Source organism: Euprymna scolopes, chromosome 38 (genome assembly GCF_053919585.1).
Source record: "Euprymna scolopes isolate OS-2025 chromosome 38, ASM5391958v1, whole genome shotgun sequence".
Lineage (NCBI taxonomy): Eukaryota > Metazoa > Mollusca > Cephalopoda > Sepiida > Sepiolidae > Euprymna > Euprymna scolopes.
In genome coordinates this window covers 22,682,905-22,706,515 of record NC_136519.1, presented here as the reverse complement: position 1 = coordinate 22,706,515, position 23,611 = coordinate 22,682,905, and the positions used below count along the sequence as shown (strand labels likewise).

The 23,611-nt window shown below is 28.8% G+C and overlaps 1 protein-coding gene across 24 annotated transcripts in view; it reads right to left on the bottom strand.

Moving 5' to 3' along the window:
* LOC145263089 (peripheral plasma membrane protein CASK-like) overlaps positions 1–23,611 on the bottom strand; it is a 1,377,184-nt gene that overhangs the window by 400,702 nt on the left and 952,871 nt on the right. For all 24 annotated transcript variants that reach the window (XM_080119970.1, XM_080119992.1, XM_080119972.1 and 21 more), the window contains one exon: positions 9,619–9,705. In XM_080119970.1, coding sequence (XP_079976096.1) covers positions 9,619–9,705 — 87 coding nt within the window. The remainder of the gene's footprint in view (positions 1–9,618; positions 9,706–23,611) is intronic.

The following is a 23,611-nucleotide window of genomic DNA, read 5'->3' as shown; positions in this document are numbered from 1 at the left end:
GGAGTCAAAAACATTTTACATATGTTTTAAAGAAAATGAATGGAGTCATATTGAGGTAGGGGCAACTGATACATAAAAAGTGGAGAAAGGTAAAGTGAATTGATAAAAAAAACAAAACAAGTGAAGCATACATGGTCCCCCCGTGAGTGCACAGTGAACGAGGCATAAAAAAAATGACTAAGTTCAGCATTTGTCCCCACCTCATTTAGCCCCAAAAGTCCCCAAGCCTCTGTCCCATCGACGAAATGTTGCATCCCTCTGCCTTTTCTACAAGTATTTTAGTGGTGAATGCTCTGACGAACTGCAATCACTTGTGCCCCCACGACGCGAGCACCCTCGACAAACCCGACAGGCTACTAGATCCCACCCCCACACTGTAGAGGTCCCTAGATGTAAAAGATCTTTTTACTCCAATAGTTTCTTCCCCAGAACCGCAAGACTCTGGAATTCCATTCCAGGTCCCTGCTTCCCCAACAGTACTGACGTGCAGAAGTTCAAGTGTAACGTGAACCGACACCTTGCTGCCCAAATCCCTACATAGTACCCCAGTAGTTGTTGCCCCTGATAGTAGCCCCCTACACCAAAGTGGCAATTTGCCTTGTTTGGGGTGAAAATGTAATAAAAAAAAAAAAAAAAAAAAAAAAAATGTCAAATCCTGGTAAAAATGAACAAACAGTGCAGTTTTAGGCCTTAACATATGTAAATTTGAGTTCTGTATCATGCAAAAAAAGAAATGACTAAATCCATCATTTGCACCTCCGCCCCCTCGATTTAGCCTCCAAAGTCCCCAAGACCGTAACATATCTAAATTTGAGTTCAGCACCATGCAAAACTGCTAAATAGACAAAGAGAAAATTTTGGACAAATCTGGTAAAATAGTCCCAAAAATGGAGTGTTTTTATTAGCCCTAAAAGAGCCCCTGGGGCACACCCAAGAGTTATCACGAAGTATAGATAAACAAAATTATATAGAAATTAGTTAGTTACAACTTTTCAGAAAGTTTTACAAAAATCCAAGGCATCAAATTTTTTTTAATAAGCACAAAAATGTCAATTTTAGCCATTTTAACTCAAAAGGCACCTCTGGAGGGGCAACCAAAGTTTTACCGGAAAATCCATTCTGTAACTTTTTTTTACTCATATCATGTTTAATGTTTGTGCAAAATTTCAAAAAATTCCAAGGCATAGTTATTGAGAAAAATGCAGACAGACAAACGAACAAGGATGAATTTACAGGTCCACTCTCCTTTTGTCGGGGGACCAAAAAATTCAATATTAGGTTGGGGAAGAAAGTTCTTGCGGAATTTTTAATTTTGATTTCAAATGATGTATTTTCAAATAAGTTTTCGTTATAATACCATTGCTTTATATATCATTTAAAAGAGCGTTTTTCGTTCTATCGAATCGTTTCAATTACAATCGTTTTAAAACAATTATGTCTTCTTTTCAGAACATTGAAAACAAGAAGGAAAAAAAAGCAAATTTGCACAATTTTCTTATTTCAATTCAAGCTAGGCCGAAAAACTGCTGAAACAGCTTGCGATATCAATGACGCGTTTGGCCGAAGAACCACTATTGAACGCACAGTACAATGGTGGTTTAAGAAATTTTGTGGCAGCGACAAGAGTTTTGAAGATGATGAGCGTAGTGATTAAAGGCATTAACAACAATCAATTAAGAACCTTAATCGAATCTAATTCACGCACAACTGTTCAGAAACTTGTTTCTGAATTAGACGCAACGAATACGACCATTTCCAATAATTTCAGAAAGATTGGAAAGACAAAAAAATCTTGATAAATGGGTGCCTCCCAAATTATGTTATGAAGTGTCATCGCCCCTTATTTTACGTAACAAAAATGACTCGATAAAAAGTGGGTTCTTTACGACAACCAGCGATGCTCAGCTCAGTGGTTAGACGCCAACAAGCTCTGCAACACTTTTCGAAGTCAGAGTTACACCAAAAGAAGGTCATGCTGACTGTTTGGTAGTCTACGACCGGTCTCATCTATTACAGTCTTTTTTTGAATGCAAGCGAAACCATTATGGTGAGGAAGTACTGTCAACAAATGGATGAAATGCATCAGAAACTTTGACAACAACACCCAGCATTAGTCAACAGAAAAGCCCCAATTCTCCTCCATGACAATGCCTAACAGCAGCACTTTGATAAACCGACCTTGCAAAAATTGAAGAAGTTGGGCTACAAAATTCTGCTTCATCCACCATACTCCTCAGACCTCTCACCTCCCGACTACCAATTTTTTAAGCATCTCGTGAAGTGGATAGATGCATTGAGTCTCTACAGTTCAAGGTGAGCATTGTCAGAAAATAGCGGTTTCAATCCTACCCAAAGCAGGCCAGAGGATTAGTAGGCCAAAACGTGTTGAGACAACAACAACTATGGAAGGCAGTAATTACTGGGGACACAGTTACAAGACTCAGAATTCCTATTCCGTCATGTTTAATCATCTGAAAAAGACCAGAGGATGAGTCGGTACAAGACGTGATGAAACAACAACATTATAAAGATGAGGATAACAGTAAAAAGAATAAATACACAAATTAGGAAGCCTCATCCCAAAGGTTTAAAAAAAAAAAAAAAAAAAAAACAGAAATTACTTATTTGGGTCTTCAGCAAACTTTCCCCTTGCAAGCAACCAGTTAATCTCTGTCAATACACGTCTTCGTAAGAGTATCAATAAAAATGGACGTTTAAAGATTTTTCGAGTAGCAATTCAAACATCGTGCTTGGAGGTAAATTCTAGAAGATAATTTCTGGTATTGATAAAACTAAAACCATTCGTTCAACGTAACGGCTCGCATCTTTACACTAAGCTAAGCACGGTGCCCGTGATGGCGTATCAATTTCTCAGATTTAACAAATAGTTCTTGGATGAGGTGAAGCATTTCTAAACAGACGCCCTTCTACCATCATCTTGGAATTGCGTTTCTGAATTTTTGAGATGAGGATTGATTATACATATTACTTAGATACTTCAGACTACTGTTCTCATCTCAAGTGTTATTTTCACATTTTGGTTGATGCAACCCCCGAGTTTCTTCAGATGTATTTTGCCCATCTCTTTCTACTGAACTCAGGAATCTTTTGCCAAACTCGGGAATCTACATGGAATTTTGAACGGACCCTTTATCTAATCCACAGGGGTAGAATGATCTCGTTCTGTCAGCCATCTAAGAAAATTTCTCCTCCATTCATCAAGGACAGAAAATATGAAGTGCAGCAGCAAAACAGACACTACACTTTGTTCCCAGCCAAAGGGTACAGAATTAAAATTATTTTTACATCAAAAAGCAGGCACAACTTTTCAGATTCCGATACCTCAAAAAATTCTGATTTTTAGTATTCTCGATTCCAATTCTGCTTAATTGTCGTAACACACGTTCTAACGCATCAAATTTATTTTCAGCTGAAATTCTGAAACTAGACTTTTAGCCCGTTAAAAACAGGCAAAAGTTATAACCTGTCGACTTAGAATGAATGATTTATGCCAAATTGATGGTTGAATATGCTTAACTTTGTGCTCATTTTTACATTAAATACTAATCCCTATTAATCCCTAACGGTGTATTGAACACATACCATAATACTTAGCTTGCTGCATCTTATCGTAACAAAGGTACATACAAAATTTCAGCCAGATTGGCCCAGTTCTTTCTGAGAAAACTTCTAGAGTAAATGTGGTATTGTGGTGACCAATCCGTATTAACTGTGCATCGAACGGATACCATAATAATTAGTTTGCTGCACTTTATCATAGAGATCTATACCAAATTTCAGCCAGATCGGCTCAGTAGTTTCTGAGAAAACGTGGAATGGATTCACAAAAAAAAAGACATATAATAGAGGCATTCTTGTAACTTTTCAATAAATCTATTCATGATGATTGTATATTTTTGAGATGAGGATTGATAATTATTATTTGGATTGTTTGGACTACTATCCTCATCTTGGTTGGAAGATGGTCGGAGGTTACATCAGCTAAAACGTTGTGGAAAAAAAACAGCCAAGATGAGAACAATAGTCCAAAGAACACAAAAAATAATTATCAATCTTCATCTCAAAAATATATAAACGTCATATATATATATATATATATAACAACAAAAAAAAATAAATAAATTAAAAAAAACAAACCGGAATAGACCCAGATTTATTAAAAAAAAAAAAATAAATAAATAAAAAAAGAGGAAGACTTGGCGCTATTTGCGTTTTGGGTTATTAAATGACTATGTTCGTTGAGGAATAAAAAAAAAACATTTTTCATTATTCACCAATAACATCTAGTGTGAATGCACCTGAAGAGGTCGGAGGTTACATCGGCCGAAACGTTGTGGAAAAAAAACAAAAACATAAGAACAATAGTCCAAACAATCCAAATGATACAAAAATAAATCTGAGATTGTCAAAAAAAAAAAAAAAAAAAAAAAACAATAGTCCAAACAATCCAAATGATACAAAAATAAATCTGAGATTGTCAAAAAAAAAAAAAAAAAAAAAAAAAAAACAATAGTCCAAACAATCCAAATGATACAAAAATAAATCTGAGATTATCAAAAAAAAAAAAAAAAAAAAAAAAATTGTTTCAACTAATGTGTGTCTGTGTGCTCGTTTTATTTTAACTTACAATTTTTTTTTATTGAAGGTGAAAAAAAATATATATGGCGTCAGAACCAAAATCCATAAAAATTTCAAGCCAGATTGGCACAGTAGTTTCTGAGAAAAAGTGGCACAAACAAACAGATACACTCGTAAAAATATATGTTTCAATGAACATTAGGGTTAATTCCTGTTTGTTTCTTTTGTGATCCGGGTTATTTTTTTCCATTTAGTGAGCCAATGTTCGAACGTTCTGTTCGAGTGTAATAAGAAATTTGCCATAGTCACGATATTTTCGACTTCCATGAGTCCGTTGGCACCCCTAAAAACGAATTTAAAAATATAATAACAAAAAAACACCGCCATTTTATCTGTCTCACATTGTAACCTTCACCTTCCAATCATGGACGCCCTACTCATTCGCATAAACAAATCGTACACCAATCAGGCTCAATATGTGAAGGAGGGTACGCTTAAATGCTTTTAATTGACTTTCTCAATAAATTCATTGAATACAATTTTTTTTTAATTCATCACTCATCTGAAGATGACTCCTGGAAGTCAAAAAGATTTGCAATTATGGCAAAATTGGCGGAGGAGTTCGGTAGAGTCTGCAAAGGTCAACTCTTTTAACTTTGACTTTTTAGCAGCCAAATTTTCACCCAAAAGCTGATTAAAAAGCTTGCTCAATGTCTGAATACTCTTTATGTAAAATTTCAAATGTTTAAACCCAAAATTAGGCTGAATAGTTTGTTAGAGACTGCAAAAGTCAAATGTTTTGAACTTAAACCCCTTGGCAGCCAAATATTCATCCAAAAACCGATTAAGAAGCTTGCCCTACGTCTGAATACACTTTATGCAAAATTTCAAATGTTTAGACCAAAAACTGGCTGAGTAATTTGGTAGAGACCACAGAAGTCAATTTTTTTTTTTTTTTTAACTTTGACTCCAATTTTGACCCCTTAACATTTATTGTTTTGGGCTTAAATTAAATTTAAAAGTTTGATCCATGTCCAAGTAACCTACATCTAAAATTTCAAGTGTTTAGACCCAAAATTGGTGGAGGAATTTAGTTATGGTTAAGGTCATATTTGGTGCGGCTCTTACAACATTCATTTACTGCAAGGGTGCTCGCGAAGCGGGTACATAAGCATACCGCAATGTCCTGTGTGAAGCGTGGGTATCTTAGCTAGTATTGATATAATTCAATGTATAAACTTGGAAACAAAACCTATTTTCTATATTGGTTCTAGTTGACCTCAGATCATCCCCTGTCAATCATACCATATAATCCATTGCACCGGGTCACTGTTCTACACTTTAGTTACTAATTATATTATTACAAAAGATTATGCTGTCTCAGCACTTATATTCAGGCAACTTATGATAAACTGCAAAAAAAAAAAAAGAAAGAAAATGACAAGCAACTCGGTAGGAGTAAAGTATAGTACATGTACAAAGGCCTTCGACAAGGTATGGCATAAAGGTCTACTTCACAAGATTTCCAGCTACTGTATAACTGGAAATGTTTTCTCAATCATTAAATCATTTCTCTCCGATAGGCTCATAAGAGTAGTGGTAGATGGACAAAAATCGGAGGCCTGCAGTATAAATGCTGGAGTCCCTCAGGGGGCAATCCTGGGCCCAACTCTCTTCCTGATCTACATCAATGACCTCCCTAAACACATACTTAAATCATTCGTTGACATCTATGCTGATGACACGACCATCTACGACAACACATCAAAGGCTGTAAATGACAAAGTTCTCTCTGATTCTCTCTCCTCTGATCTCGAGCGCGTGGTTCAGTGGGGGAAGACGTGGCTGGTTATCTTTAATGCATCTAAAACCAAACTCCTATCTTTACATCATCAACACTCTGATCCCCATCTGGCATCAATTGAAATGGATGGCTCTCGTCTAGGAGAAGCCCCGTGTTTTGACAAGCTTCTGGGTTTGACCTTTATTCCTGATCTGAAATGGAACACGTACATCAAGTCTGTTGCCAAGGTCGCTGGAAAGATGGTGGGATCCTTCTACCGCTCCAGAAGATATCTCACTACTGATGCAATTCTCTATCTATATAAAAACCAAGTACGTCCAAGGATGGAATACTGCTGCCATATCTGTGCAGGAGCTGCTAAAAACAGCCTATCCTGCCTTGACAGAGTACAAAATAGACTTTGTGGCTTAGTGGGGGATGCCCTTTTCTCTACCCTGCAACCTCTCTTCCACAGAAGAGATGTTGCGAGCCTATCCTTGTTTTATCGTTATTCCATGGCAGGTGCTCGTCTGAACTCCAATCTCTGCCCCCCCCTCGCCAATATTTCACAAAAAACACCCGTCTAGCTGAATCCACTGTGAAAAATTTCCCCCACTCTTTATCTGTGTCTAAATCAAAACGTGGATTCCATGAACAAAGCTTCTTTCTTAGAACTGCACACCTGTGGAACTCTGTTCCATCTGCCTGCTTCCCACCTGACTACAACTTGGATGTCTTCAAGTCCAACGTTAACAAATTCCTAATGAACCACCCTCTTAAGTAAACACTTCATTAAATCTCCACACTAACGTACTGTACTTGCAATAACCCTTATCCCTGAGTGGCTTCCGGGCCTTGATAAGTGGTGACCACCGTGTAAAAAAAAAAAATGTTCTGATGCAGCATTTCAGCTTTTCTTGTCCTCGGTCAGTAAAAGAGAAATTCTATATGGATGCAATTTTTAGTTTTGTCCAAATCCAGAGTGCCCTTTTTGGAGGGAGGTGGATATTCCCCACATAAAAAGCCAACCTTTTGTCTAACTCTGCCCTCGTAGGGAGATAATTAAATAGGAACAAGCAATTGAAGGTGGCGTAATAATATTTTCTGGCAATTTTGAGAGTTGTTAAGTCGAAAAAAAATCAGAAGAAAAGGTCTGGGTACTTTGCTTCCACCCAATAAATCATATTGATAATGCGGGAAATGCTGACACTGTACAGAATAAAATATATAAACCAGTGTCTGTCATAGACTGTAACTACTCAGAAGAGCAGGGGAGTATTGGTCTATCGTTGATCATCAGCATTGTGCAGCTATCGTGAGCACCAGACAATATCTAATGAGCTCCCAAAATTCAAACCTCAAAATGGTGCACTGACATGATGAAACAAGAGCCAGCAGAATAACGAACCTCCATCATGAAACCAGCATTTTGGACAAGACTGCTTTCCAAATGAGACAAAACCAGTAAACAAGTCTGCTACTGAAATATCCCAAAAGAGTTGCCAAAAATACATCAAGAACTTCCATTGCAAAAATGGTCCTAGATATGATCTTAAGCTATATCCAGTGGTGAGGCCCCAGCTTGCGGGCTTTGGGGAGGTGTGGAGCCACCCTTTAATTGCCATTGCTCCCAGGTCCACTCTGACCCGGAGTGGTAGTACCTGTTAGGGTCCCAACTATGGGTTGAATAGAAACCGACTTGAAAATAACAAATACATTCTATTAAAAATATTTTCTTCAAAATCTTTGGATTCGGCATTAAATAACCTGAAAAGGGTTGATATGCCGTAAAACAAAAACAACCAACCAATCCATTGCAAAAAAAAAACTGTAAGAATGGGTCAACCAACAGGGTGGCAAATATTTTCTGGATAAATTCACCCAGGACGATATAGATAAGGATCTATAGATTGGCTAAAAAGAGGCTCACTCTACTATGATCAGGAGAGGATTATAATGTCTGGCCGAGATTAAGAGTGATGATTGATGCTTCTAAAAAGATGAGTGGTCTCAGAAATGACAACAAGTGTGCGTTCTGGCACACAGAAGTAGAGAGTGTGATTAACCTGATATCCGACTGTAAGGTTCTGCTAGGGGACGGCTACTATACGAGGCGACACGACGGAGTGTGTAAATATCTCCACTGGATTATCTGTAAAATGTTGAATATCAAATGCAGCAGCTGATCTCGCTCGTTGAATATTGTATCACTTTCAGACATAATAGAAGGCCCCTATCGCTATTGGGATCCGTACACAACTGGCCAACTAGTAGATGGTGTGCAAAAAAAAACAAAAAAAAACAGTTTTCATCAAACGGAAATGGAATCATTTCGTCTTTTCTAGTGCGACAATTTTATCGTTCCATCCTGTAAATAATAATCTAAAATAATTTTTGAAAATTGAAAAAAGTCAAATCGTTTTTAATTAAACACAATAAAATATCATGTTATACTTAAGTTTCTTGTGTAATAAAAAAAAAGTTGTCTCCTAAAAGTGCATGGCTTACCGGTGGCCTTAAATTACAGTGTTACCTATTTTTTTTTTCTACAAAATCTAAAACAATGTCCCCAATTCGATGTGACGAAGTATATATTTAAGACATTTTTTCTTTTTTTTTTTTTCTTAAATATACCAAAATTTAACAGGACATATGAATATACTGAATGCAGCAGCAAGTCCTGGGAACATGTTTACCAGGAATAACAGTTGGAAATAAGTCATACACCATCCACCATGGCACAAGAAGGAGAAAGAAGCAACCTTAGTAGAAGTTTGTGTCCCCAAAGATGCTGGTTTAAGTAGAGCTGAAAGGAAAAAGATAACGAAATACCAAGGTCTTGTGTACGCCATGAAAAGAAATTGGAATCTTAGGAAGATTTTTATCATTCCAGTAATTATAAGACCACTTGGACTCATGAGAAAGAATTTCAAAAACTACCTGGCAAATTTACTCGGTGAACCAAGTGCAAGAGAGATTCAAACAATTGCACTAAAAGGGACGGTCAGAATCTTAAAAAGATCTCTCAGTTAGAATATTTAAGTTAGCGGGTGAATGTTTGGCATCTGGGAGGATGCTCTATCCCCAGCTTGAACAAATTGATTAGAAAATTGAAAAAAAAAAAAAAAAAGAGTATTAAATTCGATATATGCATTTCAATCGATTTTTTTCGCCCCCCCCCCCATTTTTTTTTAAATGAGTAAATAAGAAGATAAGTAAGATAATACTTTACTTACGTCTTTTGTTTGATTGACAGCATCGGAAGAGAGTGATGGGGTTAGAGTACCAGGTTGGAAATTCTGACTATTGATTCTGTCGTACAACTGCAAAAAAAAAAAAATAAATAAATAAATAAAAATAAATAAATAAATAATAAAAATAAATAATAAAAATAAATAATAAAAATAAATAATAATTTTTTTTTTAAATAAATAAAAGAGAAAAAAACGTCATGAACATCATTTATATTTGTACAAAAAATTCAAAATTAGTGTTAATTTGATTTAATATTAAAAATACCCGTCCCAGAACAGGTAAAATTAATTTTGCACAAATTCGAGTAGCATTTAAAGATAATACAATAATAGATTAAATCATTGCTTTTTTAGTCGTAAAAAAAAAAAAAAAAAAAAAAAAAATGGAACTTGGGTGTCATCAGCCAGAAGTGAAACCAAAAGCAAAATTTTTTAAGCAAAAAAAAAAAAAAAAAAAAAAAAGGAAAATGAAAATGACGTGTGGCGAGCACGAACTCGCATAACTTAAGACATTTATGACATAATAAATCAAGACTTAATATATAATAAATATAAAGATCAAAGTTTAGTATTTGTTTTTAGCTACATCAGATGCTTTACTATCGATGAAACGGGTTTGTATTACTGTACACATAGATTCGAAAAAGATGTCAAAAAACAAATATATAACAAATAAATGTTATCAAAGGCAAGATAAGTTACTTTTCTACCAAACTGGATACATTTTTTTTGTTTTTATTCAATGTAACATGTTTATTCAGCTCGAAAAACATGCAGTGTTTACCGATGTATTGGAAAATTCAAAATGGCGCCCGACACTCTCTTTAACATGGTAAGTTTGGGAAAAGGTGTTATAAATAATAAACTAGACAAAATACTATTAACAAAAACACCGAATATATGTCAACTTATGTCATGGTAACATATAATGAGCGAATTTCTAACAGTATTTTGTCTAGTTTATTATTTATAACATCTTTTTCTGAACTTACCGTGTTAAAGAGAGTGTCGGCCGCCATCTTGAATTTTCCAATACATCGGTAGACACTGTATGCTTTTCGAGCTGAATAAGCATGTTACATTGAATAAAAACACGAAAAATATATCCAGTTAGGTAGAAAAGTAACTTATCTTGCCTTTGATAACATTTATTTGTTATATATTTGTTTTTTGACAACTTTTTCGAATCTATGTGTACAGTAATACAAACCCAAGAAACTGTTTAAAAATTGAATATGCAGATTTGCAGGAGCTAAAGCTGTTTATGGATGTTTGCAGATTACTATATATACTGTATTTCAAAATGGTTTATTGTATCATCAAATTAAATAAGCATGAGCTGTTTTGATAATATAATTAGGATAAATACGGAAATTTTTTTTTTACATGTATTTATATACTAGCAGTGCTACCCGCTGTTGCCGGAGTCATTATATATATATATACATATATACATATATAAACGAAAATGAAGTTGTGTTGGACTACACTTACTATTCTTAGGATATATCTTTTGAAAATAGTACAATAAAACATAGTAATGTTGCTCCTCTGGGACAACAACACATTTTAACACGCTAGCTCTATCAAAGATATTGAGCACTCTTACCAGATATGATATTCTACTCTTTCGGCCTCCAATAACGCCATGTAGATATTCTTGTATAAAATTGTATATAAAAAAGCAATAACGCCATGTAGATATTCTTGTATAAAATTGTATATAAAAAAGCAGTGACATTATTTTTTTATTTTTTATTTTCCGGATGACATTCCCTTTAAACATACCTGCTCTACCTAGGATATTGAGCACTTTGGATTGACTAATTTATACCCTTTCACATATATGATAATGTACTAATCTTATTTTGGCTCACAAATACACAAACATGGATACATATTTTCGCCCTTTATATATTAGCTGTATGAATATATTAACAAAATACATATCTTTGTATCGATTTTAATTTAAAAAATAGAATGGGTATATAAAACAGAAGAGGATTCTTTTTTTTTAAATCTATGCTTTCAGCAATGAAAATGCTTTTTTCAACTTAAGCATGACAACCAATGGAGAATATGCTGATCAGCACCAAACATTGATGGTATATTTTCCTTTTCCATTGCAAAACTCAATCATGTTCTGCAAAGCCCAAAACAAAATATTTCATCTACGAAACACTATAAATAAATATCTGAAGATATAAAGAACTTAAAGCATAAATGTTTTACAAAAATGATCAGATTAAGCAATAACAACGTGAAAAAAGGGTCGACAAGTTGTAAAAAAAAAAAAAAAAAATCCAATCAAATATTATGAGTAAAAATATTTTAAAGCATAAAAACTTTTAGAAAAGACGTTTATATTTTAAAAAATAATTTTAAACATAACAAAAAAATGCTTTTTCAAATATAAGTGTACCAAACTGAGGAAAATATTATTTAACTGATAAGTATGACAGACCCAAGAAAATGCTATTTCAAGTTTAACCATGATAGATTAAAGAAAATGGTATTTCAAATGTAATTATGATAGATTAAAGAAAATGCTATTTCAAATGTAACCATGATAGATTACAGAAAATGCTATTTCAAATGTACCCATGATAGATTAAATGCTATTTCAAATGTAATCATGATAGATTAAATGCTATTTCAAATGTAACCATGATAGATTAAAGAAAATGCTATTTCAAATGTAACCATGATAGATTAAAGAAAATGCTATTTCAAATGTAACCATGATAGATTAAAGAAAATGCTATTTCAAATGTAACCATGATAGATTAAATGCTATTTCAAATGTAATCATGATAGATTAAAGAAAATGCTATTTCAAATATAACCATGATAGATTAAAGAAAATGCTATTTCAAATGTAATCATGATAGATTAAAGAAAATGCTATTTCAAATGTAACCATGATAGATTAAAGAAAATGCTATTTCAAATGTAACCATGATAGATTAAAGAAAATGCTATTTCAAATGTAACCATGATAGATTAAAGAAAATGCTATTTCAAATGTAACCATGATAGATTAAATGCTATTTCAAATATAACCATGATAGATTAAAGAAAATGCTATTTCAAATATAACCATGATAGATTAAAGAAAATGCTATTTCAAATGTAATCATGATAGATTAAAGAAAATGCTATTTCAAATGTAACCATGATAGATTAAATGCTATTTCAAATGTAATCATGATAGATTAAAGAAAATGCTATTTCAAATGTAATCATGATAGATTAAAGAAAATGCTATTTCAAATATAACCATGATAGATTAAAGAAAATGCTATTTCAAATATAACCATGATAGATTAAAGAAAATGCTATTTCAAATGTAATCATGATAGATTAAAGAAAATGCTATTTCAAATGTAACCATGATAGATTAAATGCTATTTCAAATGTAATCATGATAGATTAAAGAAAATGCTATTTCAAATGTAATCATGATAGATTAAAGAAAATGCTATTTCAAATGTAACCATGATAGATTAAAGAAAATGCTATTTCAAATGTAACCATGATAGATTAAATGCTATTTCAAATGTAATCATGATAGATTAAATGCTATTTCAAATGTAACCATGATAGATTAAAGAAAATGCTATTTCAAATGTAACCATGATAGATTAAAGAAAATGCTATTTCAAATGTAACCATGATAAATTAAAGAAAATGCTATTTCAAATGTAACCATGATAGATTAAATGCTATTTCAAATGTAATCATGATAGATTAAATGCTATTTCAAATGTAATCATGATAGATTAAAGAAAATGCTATTTCAAATATAACCATGATAGATTAAATGCTATTTCAAATGTAATCATGATAGATTAAAGAAAATGCTATTTCAAATGTAATCATGATAGATTAAAGAAAATGCTATTTCAAATGTAACCATGATAGATTAAAGAAAATGCTATTTCAAATATAACCATGATAGATTAAAGAAAATGCTATTTCGAATATAACCATGATAGATTAAAGAAAATGCTATTTCAAATGTAATCATGATAGATTAAAGAAAATGCTATTTCAAATGTAACCATGATAGATTAAAGAAAATGCTATTTCAAATGTAACCATGATAGATTAAAGAAAATGCTATTTCAAATGTAACCATGATAGATTAAAGAAAATGCTATTTCAAATGTAACCATGATAGATTAAATGCTATTTCAAATATAACCATGATAGATTAAAGAAAATGCTATTTCAAATATAACCATGATAGATTAAAGAAAATGCTATTTCAAATGTAATCATGATAGATTAAAGAAAATGCTATTTCAAATGTAACCATGATAGATTAAATGCTATTTCAAATGTAATCATGATAGATTAAAGAAAATGCTATTTCAAATGTAATCATGATAGATTAAAGAAAATGCTATTTCAAATATAACCATGATAGATTAAAGAAAATGCTATTTCAAATGTAATCATGATAGATTAAAGAAAATGCTATTTCAAATGTAACCATGATAGATTAAATGCTATTTCAAATGTAATCATGATAGATTAAAGAAAATGCTATTTCAAATGTAATCATGATAGATTAAAGAAAATGCTATTTCAAATGTAACCATGATAGATTAAAGAAAATGCTATTTCAAATGTAACCATGATAGATTAAATGCTATTTCAAATGTAATCATGATAGATTAAATGCTATTTCAAATGTAACCATGATAGATTAAAGAAAATGCTATTTCAAATGTAACCATGATAGATTAAAGAAAATGCTATTTCAAATGTAACCATGATAAATTAAAGAAAATGCTATTTCAAATGTAACCATGATAGATTAAATGCTATTTCAAATGTAATCATGATAGATTAAATGCTATTTCAAATGTAACCATGATAGATTAAAGAAAATGCTATTTCAAATGTAACCATGATAGATTAAAGAAAATGCTATTTCAAATGTAACCATGATAGATTAAATAAAAATGCTATTTCAAATGTAACCATGATAGATTAAATGCTATTTCAAATGTAATCATGATAGATTAAAGAAAATGCTATTTTAAATATAACCATGATAGATTAAATGCTATTTCAAATGTAATCATGATAGATTAAAGAAAATGCTATTTCAAATGTAATCATGATAGATTAAAGAAAATGCTATTTCAAATGTAACCATGATAGATTAAAGAAAATGCTATTTCAAATATAACCATGATAGATTAAAGAAAATGCTATTTCGAATATAATCATGAAAGATTAAAGAAAATGCTATTTCAAATATAACCATGATAGATTAAAGAAAATGCTATTTCGAATATAATCATGAAAGATTAAAGAAAATGCTATTTCGAATAAAACCATGATAGATTAAAGAAAATGCTATTTCGAATATAATCATGAAAGATTAAAGAAAATGCTATTTCAAATATAACCATGATAGATTAAAGAAAATGCTATTTCAAATATAACCATGATAGATTAAAGAAAATGCTATTTCAAATATAACCATGATAGATTAAAGAAAATGCTATTTCAAATATAACCATGATAGATTAAAGAAAATGCTATTTCAAATATAACCATGATAGATTAAAGAAAATGCTATTTCGAATATAATCATGAAAGATTAAAGAAAATGCTATTTCAAATATAACCATGATAGATTAAAGAAAATGCTATTTCGAATATAATCATGAAAGATTAAAGAAAATGCTATTTCAAATATAACCATGATAGATTAAAGAAAATGCTATTTCAAATATAACCATGATAGATTAAAGAAAATGCTATTTCAAATGTAATCATGATAGATTAAAGAAAATGCTATTTCAAATATAACCATGATAGATTAAAGAAAATGCTATTTCGAATATAATCATGAAAGATTAAAGAAAATGCTATTTCAAATATAACCATGATAGATTAAAGAAAATGCTATTTCAAATATAACCATGATAGATTAAAGAAAATGCTATTTCGAATATAATCATGAAAGATTAAAGAAAATGCTATTTCAAATATAACCATGATAGATTAAAGAAAATGCTATTTCAAATGTAATCATGATAGATTAAAGAAAATGCTATTTCAAATATAACCATGATAGATTAAAGAAAATGCTATTTCGAATATAATCATGAAAGATTAAAGAAAATGCTATTTCAAATATAACCATGATAGATTAAAGAAAATGCTATTTCGAATATAATCATGAAAGATTAAAGAAAATGCTATTTCAAATATAACCATGATAGATTAAAGAAAATGCTATTTCAAATATAACCATGATAGATTAAAGAAAATGCTATTTCAAATATAACCATGATAGATTAAAGAAAATGCTATTTCGAATATAATCATGAAAGATTAAAGAAAATGCTATTTCAAATATAACCATGATAGATTAAAGAAAATGCTATTTCGAATATAATCATGAAAGATTAAAGAAAATGCTATTTCAAATATAACCATGATAGATTAAAGAAAATGCTATTTCAAATATAACCATGATAGATTAAAGAAAATGCTATTTCAAATATAACCATGATAGATTAAAGAAAATGCTATTTCGAATATAATCATGAAAGATTAAAGAAAATGCTATTTCAAATATAACCATGATAGATTAAAGAAAATGCTATTTCGAATATAATCATGAAAGATTAAAGAAAATGCTATTTCAAATATAACCATGATAGATTAAAGAAAATGCTATTTCAAATATAACCATGATAGATTAAAGAAAATGCTATTTCAAATATAACCATGATAGATTAAAGAAAATGCTATTTCGAATATAATCATGAAAGATTAAAGAAAATGCTATTTCAAATATAACCATGATAGATTAAACAAAATGCTATTTCAAATATAACCATGATAGATTAAAGAAAATGCTATTTCGAATATAATCATGAAAGATTAAAGAAAATGCTATTTCAAATATAACCATGATAGATTAAAGAAAATGCTATTTCAAATGTAATCATGATAGATTAGGAAAATGCTATTTCAAATGTAATCATGATAGATTAAAGAAAATGCTATTTCAAATATAACCATGATAGATTAAAGAAAATGCTATTTCGAATATAATCATGAAAGATTAAAGAAAATGCTATTTCAAATATAACCATGATAGATTAAAGAAAATGCTATTTCGAATATAATCATGAAAGATTAAAGAAAATGCTATTTCAAATGTAACCATGATAGATTAAAGAAAATGCTATTTCGAATATAATCATGAAAGATTAAAGAAAATGCTATTTCAAATATAACCATGATAGATTAAAGAAAATGCTATTTCAAATATAACCATGATAGATTAAAGAAAATGCTATTTCGAATATAATCATGAAAGATTAAAGAAAATGCTATTTCAAATATAACCATGATAGATTAAAGAAAATGCTATTTCGAATATAATCATGAAAGATTAAAGAAAATGCTATTTCAAATATAACCATGATAGATTAAAGAAAATGCTATTTCGAATATAATCATGAAAGATTAAAGAAAATGCTATTTCAAATGTAACCATGATAGATTAAAGAAAATGCTATTTCGAATATAATCATGAAAGATTAAAGAAAATGCTATTTCAAATATAACCATGATAGATTAAAGAAAATGCTATTTCAAATATAACCATGATAGATTAAAGAAAATGCTATTTCGAATATAATCATGAAAGATTAAAGAAAATGCTATTTCAAATATAACCATGATAGATTAAAGAAAATGCTATTTCAAATATAACCATGATAGATTAAAGAAAATGCTATTTCGAATATAATCATGAAAGATTAAAGAAAATGCTATTTCAAATATAACCATGATAGATTAAAGAAAATGCTATTTCAAATGTAATCATGATAGATTAAAGAAAATGCTATTTCAAATGTAATCATGATAGATTAAAGAAAATGCTATTTCAAATATAATCATGATAGATTAAAGAAAATGCTATTTCAAATATAACCATGATAGATTAAAGAAAATGCTATTTCAAATGTAATCATGATAGATTAAAGAAAATGCTATTTCAAATGTAATCATGATAGATTAAAGAAAATGCTATTTCCAATATAACCATGATAGATTAAAGAAAATGCTATTTCGAATATAATCATGAAAGATTAAAGAAAATGCTATTTCAAATATAACCATGATAGATTAAAGAAAATGCTATTTCAAATATAACCATGATAGATTAAATGCTATTTCAAATGTAATCATGATAGATTAAAGAAAATGCTATTTCAAATGTAATCATGATAGATTAAAGAAAATGCTATTTCAAATGTAACCATGATAGATTAAATGCTATTTCAAATGTAATCATGATAGATTAAAGAAAATGCTATTTCAAATGTAATCATGATAGATTAAAGAAAATGCTATTTCAAATGTAACCATGATAGATTAAATGCTATTTCAAATATAATCATGAAAGATTAAAGAAAATGCTATTTCAAATATAACCATGATTGATTAAAGAAAATGCTATTTCAAATATAACCATGATAGATTAAAGAAAATGCTATTTCAAATATAACCATGATAGATTAAATGCTATTTAAAATATAACCATGATAGATTAAAGAAAATGCTATTTCAAATATAACCATGATAGATTAAATGCTATTTCAAATATAACCATGATAGATTAAAGAAAATGCTATTTCAAATATAACCATGATAGATTAAAGAAAATGCTATTTCAAATATAACCATGATAGATTAAAGAAAATGCTATTTCAAATATAACCATGATAGATTAAAGAAAATGCTATTTCAAATATAACCATGATAGATTAAATGCTATTTCAAATGTAATCATGATAGATTAAAGAAAATGCTATTTCAAATATAACCATGATAGATTAAATGCTATTTCAAATATAACCATGATAGATTAAAGAAAATGCTATTTCAAATATAACCATGATAGATTAAAGAAAATGCTATTTCAAATGTAACCATGATAGATTAAAGAAAATGCTATTTCAAATATAACCATGATAGATTAAAGAAAATGCTATTTCGAATATAATCATGAAAGATTAAAGAAAATGCTATTTCAAATATAACCATGATAGATTAAAGAAAATGCTATTTCGAATATAATCATGAAAGATTAAAGAAAATGCTATTTCAAATATAACCATGATAGATTAAAGAAAATGCTATTTCAAATATAACCATGATAGATTAAAGAAAATGCTATTTCAAATATAACCATGATAGATTAAAGAAAATGCTATTTCAAATATAACCATGATAGATTAAAGAAAATGCTATTTCAAATATAACCATGATAGATTAAAGAAAATGCTATTTCGAATATAATCATGAAAGATTAAAGAAAATGCTATTTCAAATATAACCATGATAGATTAAAGAAAATGCTATTTCGAATATAATCATGAAAGATTAAAGAAAATGCTATTTCAAATATAACCATGATAGATTAAAGAAAATGCTATTTCAAATATAACCATGATAGATTAAAGAAAATGCTATTTCAAATGTAATCATGATAGATTAAAGAAAATTCTATTTCAAATGTAACCATGATAGATTAAAGAAAATGCTATTTCGAATGTAATCATGATAGATTAAAGAAAATGCTATTTCAAATGTAATCATGATAGATTAAAGAAAATGCTATTACAAATGTAATCATGATAGATTAAAGAAAATGCTATTTCAAATATAACCATGATAGATTAAAGAAAATGCTATTTCGAATATAATCATGAAAGATTAAAGAAAATGCTATTTCAAATATAACCATGATAGATTAAAGAAAATGCTATTTCAAATATAACCATGATAGATTAAAGAAAATGCTATTTCGAATATAATCATGAAAGATTAAAGAAAATGCTATTTCAAATATAACCATGATAAATTAAAGAAAATGCTATTTCGAATATAATCATGAAAGATTAAAGAAAAATGCTATTTCAAATATAACCATGATAGATTAAAGAAAATGCTATTTCAAATATAATCATGAAAGATTAAAGAAAATGCTATTTCAAATATAACCATGATAGATTAAAGAAAATGCTATTTCAAATATAACCATGATAGATTAAAGAAAATGCTATTTCAAATATAACCATGATAGATTAAATGCTATTTCAAATATAACCATGATAGATTAAAGAAAATGCTATTTCAAATATAACCATGATAGATTAAAGAAAATGCTATTTCAAATGTAACCATGATAGATTAAAGAAAATGCTATTTCAAATATAACCATGATAGATTAAAGAAAATGCTATTTCGAATATAATCATGAAAGATTAAAGAAAATGCTATTTCAAATATAACCATGATAGATTAAAGAAAATGCTATTTCGAATATAATCATGAAAGATTAAAGAAAATGCTATTTCAAATATAACCATGATAGATTAAAGAAAATGCTATTTCAAATATAACCATGATAGATTAAAGAAAATGCTATTTCAAATATAACCATGATAGATTAAAGAAAATGCTATTTCAAATATAACCATGATAGATTAAAGAAAATGCTATTTCAAATATAACCATGATAGATTAAAGAAAATGCTATTTCGAATATAATCATGAAAGATTAAAGAAAATGCTATTTCAAATATAACCATGATAGATTAAAGAAAATGCTATTTCGAATATAATCATGAAAGATTAAAGAAAATGCTATTTCAAATATAACCATGATAGATTAAAGAAAATGCTATTTCAAATATAACCATGATAGATTAAAGAAAATGCTATTTCGAATATAATCATGAAAGATTAAAGAAATGCTATTTCAAATATAACCATGATAGATTAAAGAAAATGCTATTTCAAATGTAATCATGATAGATTAAAGAAAATGCTATTTCAAATGTAATCATGATAGATTAAAGAAAATGCTATTTCAAATATAACCATGATAGATTAAAGAAAATGCTATTTCGAATATAATCATGAAAGATTAAAGAAAATGCTATTTCAAATATAACCATGATAGATTAAAGAAAATGCTATTTCAAATATAACCATGATAGATTAAAGAAAATGCTATTTCGAATATAATCATGAAAGATTAAAGAAAATGCTATTTCAAATATAACCATGATAAATTAAAGAAAATGCTATTTCGAATATAATCATGAAAGATTAAAGAAAATGCTATTTCAAATATAACCATGATAGATTAAAGAAAATGCTATTTCAAATATAATCATGAAAGATTAAAGAAAATGCTATTTCAAATATAACCATGATAGATTAAAGAAAATGCTATTTCAAATATAACCATGATAGATTAAAGAAAATGCTATTTCAAATATAACCATGATAGATTAAATGCTATTTCAAATATAACCATGATAGATTAAAGAAAATGCTATTTCAAATATAACCATGATAGATTAAAGAAAATGCTATTTCAAATATAACCATGATAGATTAAAGAAAATGCTATTTCAAATATAACCATGATAGATTAAAGAAAATGCTATTTCAAATATAACCATGATAGATTAAATGCTATTTCAAATGTAATCATGATAGATTAAAGAAAATGCTATTTCAAATATAACCATGATAGATTAAATGTTATTTCAAATATAACCATGATAGATTAAAGAAAATGCTATTTCAAATATAACCATGATAGATTAAAGAAAATGCTATTTCAAATGTAACCATGATAGATTAAAGAAAATGCTATTTCAAATATAACCATGATAGATTAAAGAAAATGCTATTTCAAATGTAACCATGATAGATTAAAGAAAATGCTATTTCAAATATAACCATGATAGATTAAAGAAAATGCTATTTCAAATATAACCATGATAGATTAAAGAAAATACTATTTCAAATATAACCATGATAGATTAAATGCTATTTCAAATGTAATCATGATAGATTAAAGAAAATGCTATTTCAAATGTAACCATGATAGATTAAAGAAAATGCTATTTCAAATATAACCATGATAGATTAAATGCTATTTCAAATGTAATCATGATAGATTAAAGAAAATGCTATTTCAAATATAACCATGATAGATTAAAGAAAATGCTATTTCAAATGTAACCATGATAGATTAAAGAAAATGCTATTTCAAATATAACCATGATAGATTAAAGAAAATGCTATTTCAAATGTAACCATGATAGATTAAAGAAAATGCTATTTCAAATATAACCATGATAGATTAAAGAAAATGCTATTTCAAATATAACCATGATAGATTAAAGAAAATGCTATTTCAAATATAACCATGATAGATTAAAGAAAATACTATTTCAAATATAACCATGATAGATTAAATGCTATTTCAAATGTAATCATGATAGATTAAAGAAAATGCTATTTCAAATATAACCATGATAGATTAAATGCTATTTCAAATATAACCATGATAGATTAAATGCTATTTCAAATATAACCATGATAGATTAAAGAAAATGCTATTTCAAATATAACCATGATAGATTAAAGAAAATGCTATTTCAAATATAACCATGATAGATTAAAGAAAATGCTATTTCAAATGTAACCATGATAGATTAAAGAAAATGCTATTTCAAATATAACCATGATAGATTAAAGAAAATGCTATTTCAAATATAACCATGATAGATTAAATGCTATTTCAAATGTAATCATGATAGATTAAAGAAAATGCTATTTCGAATATAATCATGAAAGATTAAAGAAAATGCTATTTCAAATATAACCATGATAGATTAAAGAAAATGCTATTTCAAATATAACCATGATAGATTAAAGAAAATGCTATTTCAAATATAACCATGATAGATTAAAGAAAATGCTATTTCAAATATAACCATGATAGATTAAAGAAAATGCTATTTCAAATATAACCATGATAGATTAAAGAAAATGCTATTTCAAATATAACCATGATAGATTAAAGAAAATGCTATTTCATATATGACCATGATAGATTAAATGCTATTTCAAATGTAATCATGATAGATTAAAGAAAATGCTATTTCAAATATAACCATGATAGATTAAAGAAAATGCTATTTCAAATATAACCATGATAGATTAAAGAAAATGTTATTTCAAATTTATACATGCCCCCCCCCCCAAAAAAAAACTATTTCGAATGCAAGCATAACACACCAAAGAAGATTATATATTACATTTAAGCATGAGACTCCCTTTCCACACACAAAAATACTATTGTAAGTTGAAAATTGACAGACAGACATAGAAAGCACATCATAGAGTTGCAAAAACAAATATAAAATAAATCTTCCCTGATGAAGGTTGATAAAAAAAAAGTAGGAAATAATAATAATAATAATGATAATAATAATAATAATAATAATGATAATAATAATAATAAAAAAAAACAAAAAAAAACAGGAGAGCATAATAAAAAAACATACCAAAAACAATGTTATTGATAAAAGCCAAACGAAAAAGGAACTCATCAAGACAAATGGAGCAATTCTTAAAACTGTTCAAAGATTTCTTTTGCCTGCAAATTCTTTGATACTTCTTTCACTCTTCTTGGAAGTGACTAACACAGAGACAAGCAAAGAAAAAAAATTCCAATGAAAGAAAAAATATATGCAAAGAAAATTTATAGCTACTACCAAGTTCTTTACGAAATTAAGCTACAAACTTCTGACTAACATTTGGTTCCGACTGACTAGTTCCAAGTTAATTAAGATTCAACTTGTATATATTATTTTATTTGTTTGTATGTTGGGCTATTTGTTTTTATCTATATACTATTAACAAGTTATGGTATTCGTAGAGCTTACTTGTTTATATACACAAATAAAAAGATGTGGTTGGGTAAAAAAAAAAAAAAAAAAAGATTAGGCAGAGCACACATTATTAAGGAAATCGATTTCATAATGACAATGCCCGAGTTCGAATCTCGCGTAAACCTAAAGGAATTTTATTTTTTACTATACACGCATTTAATAAG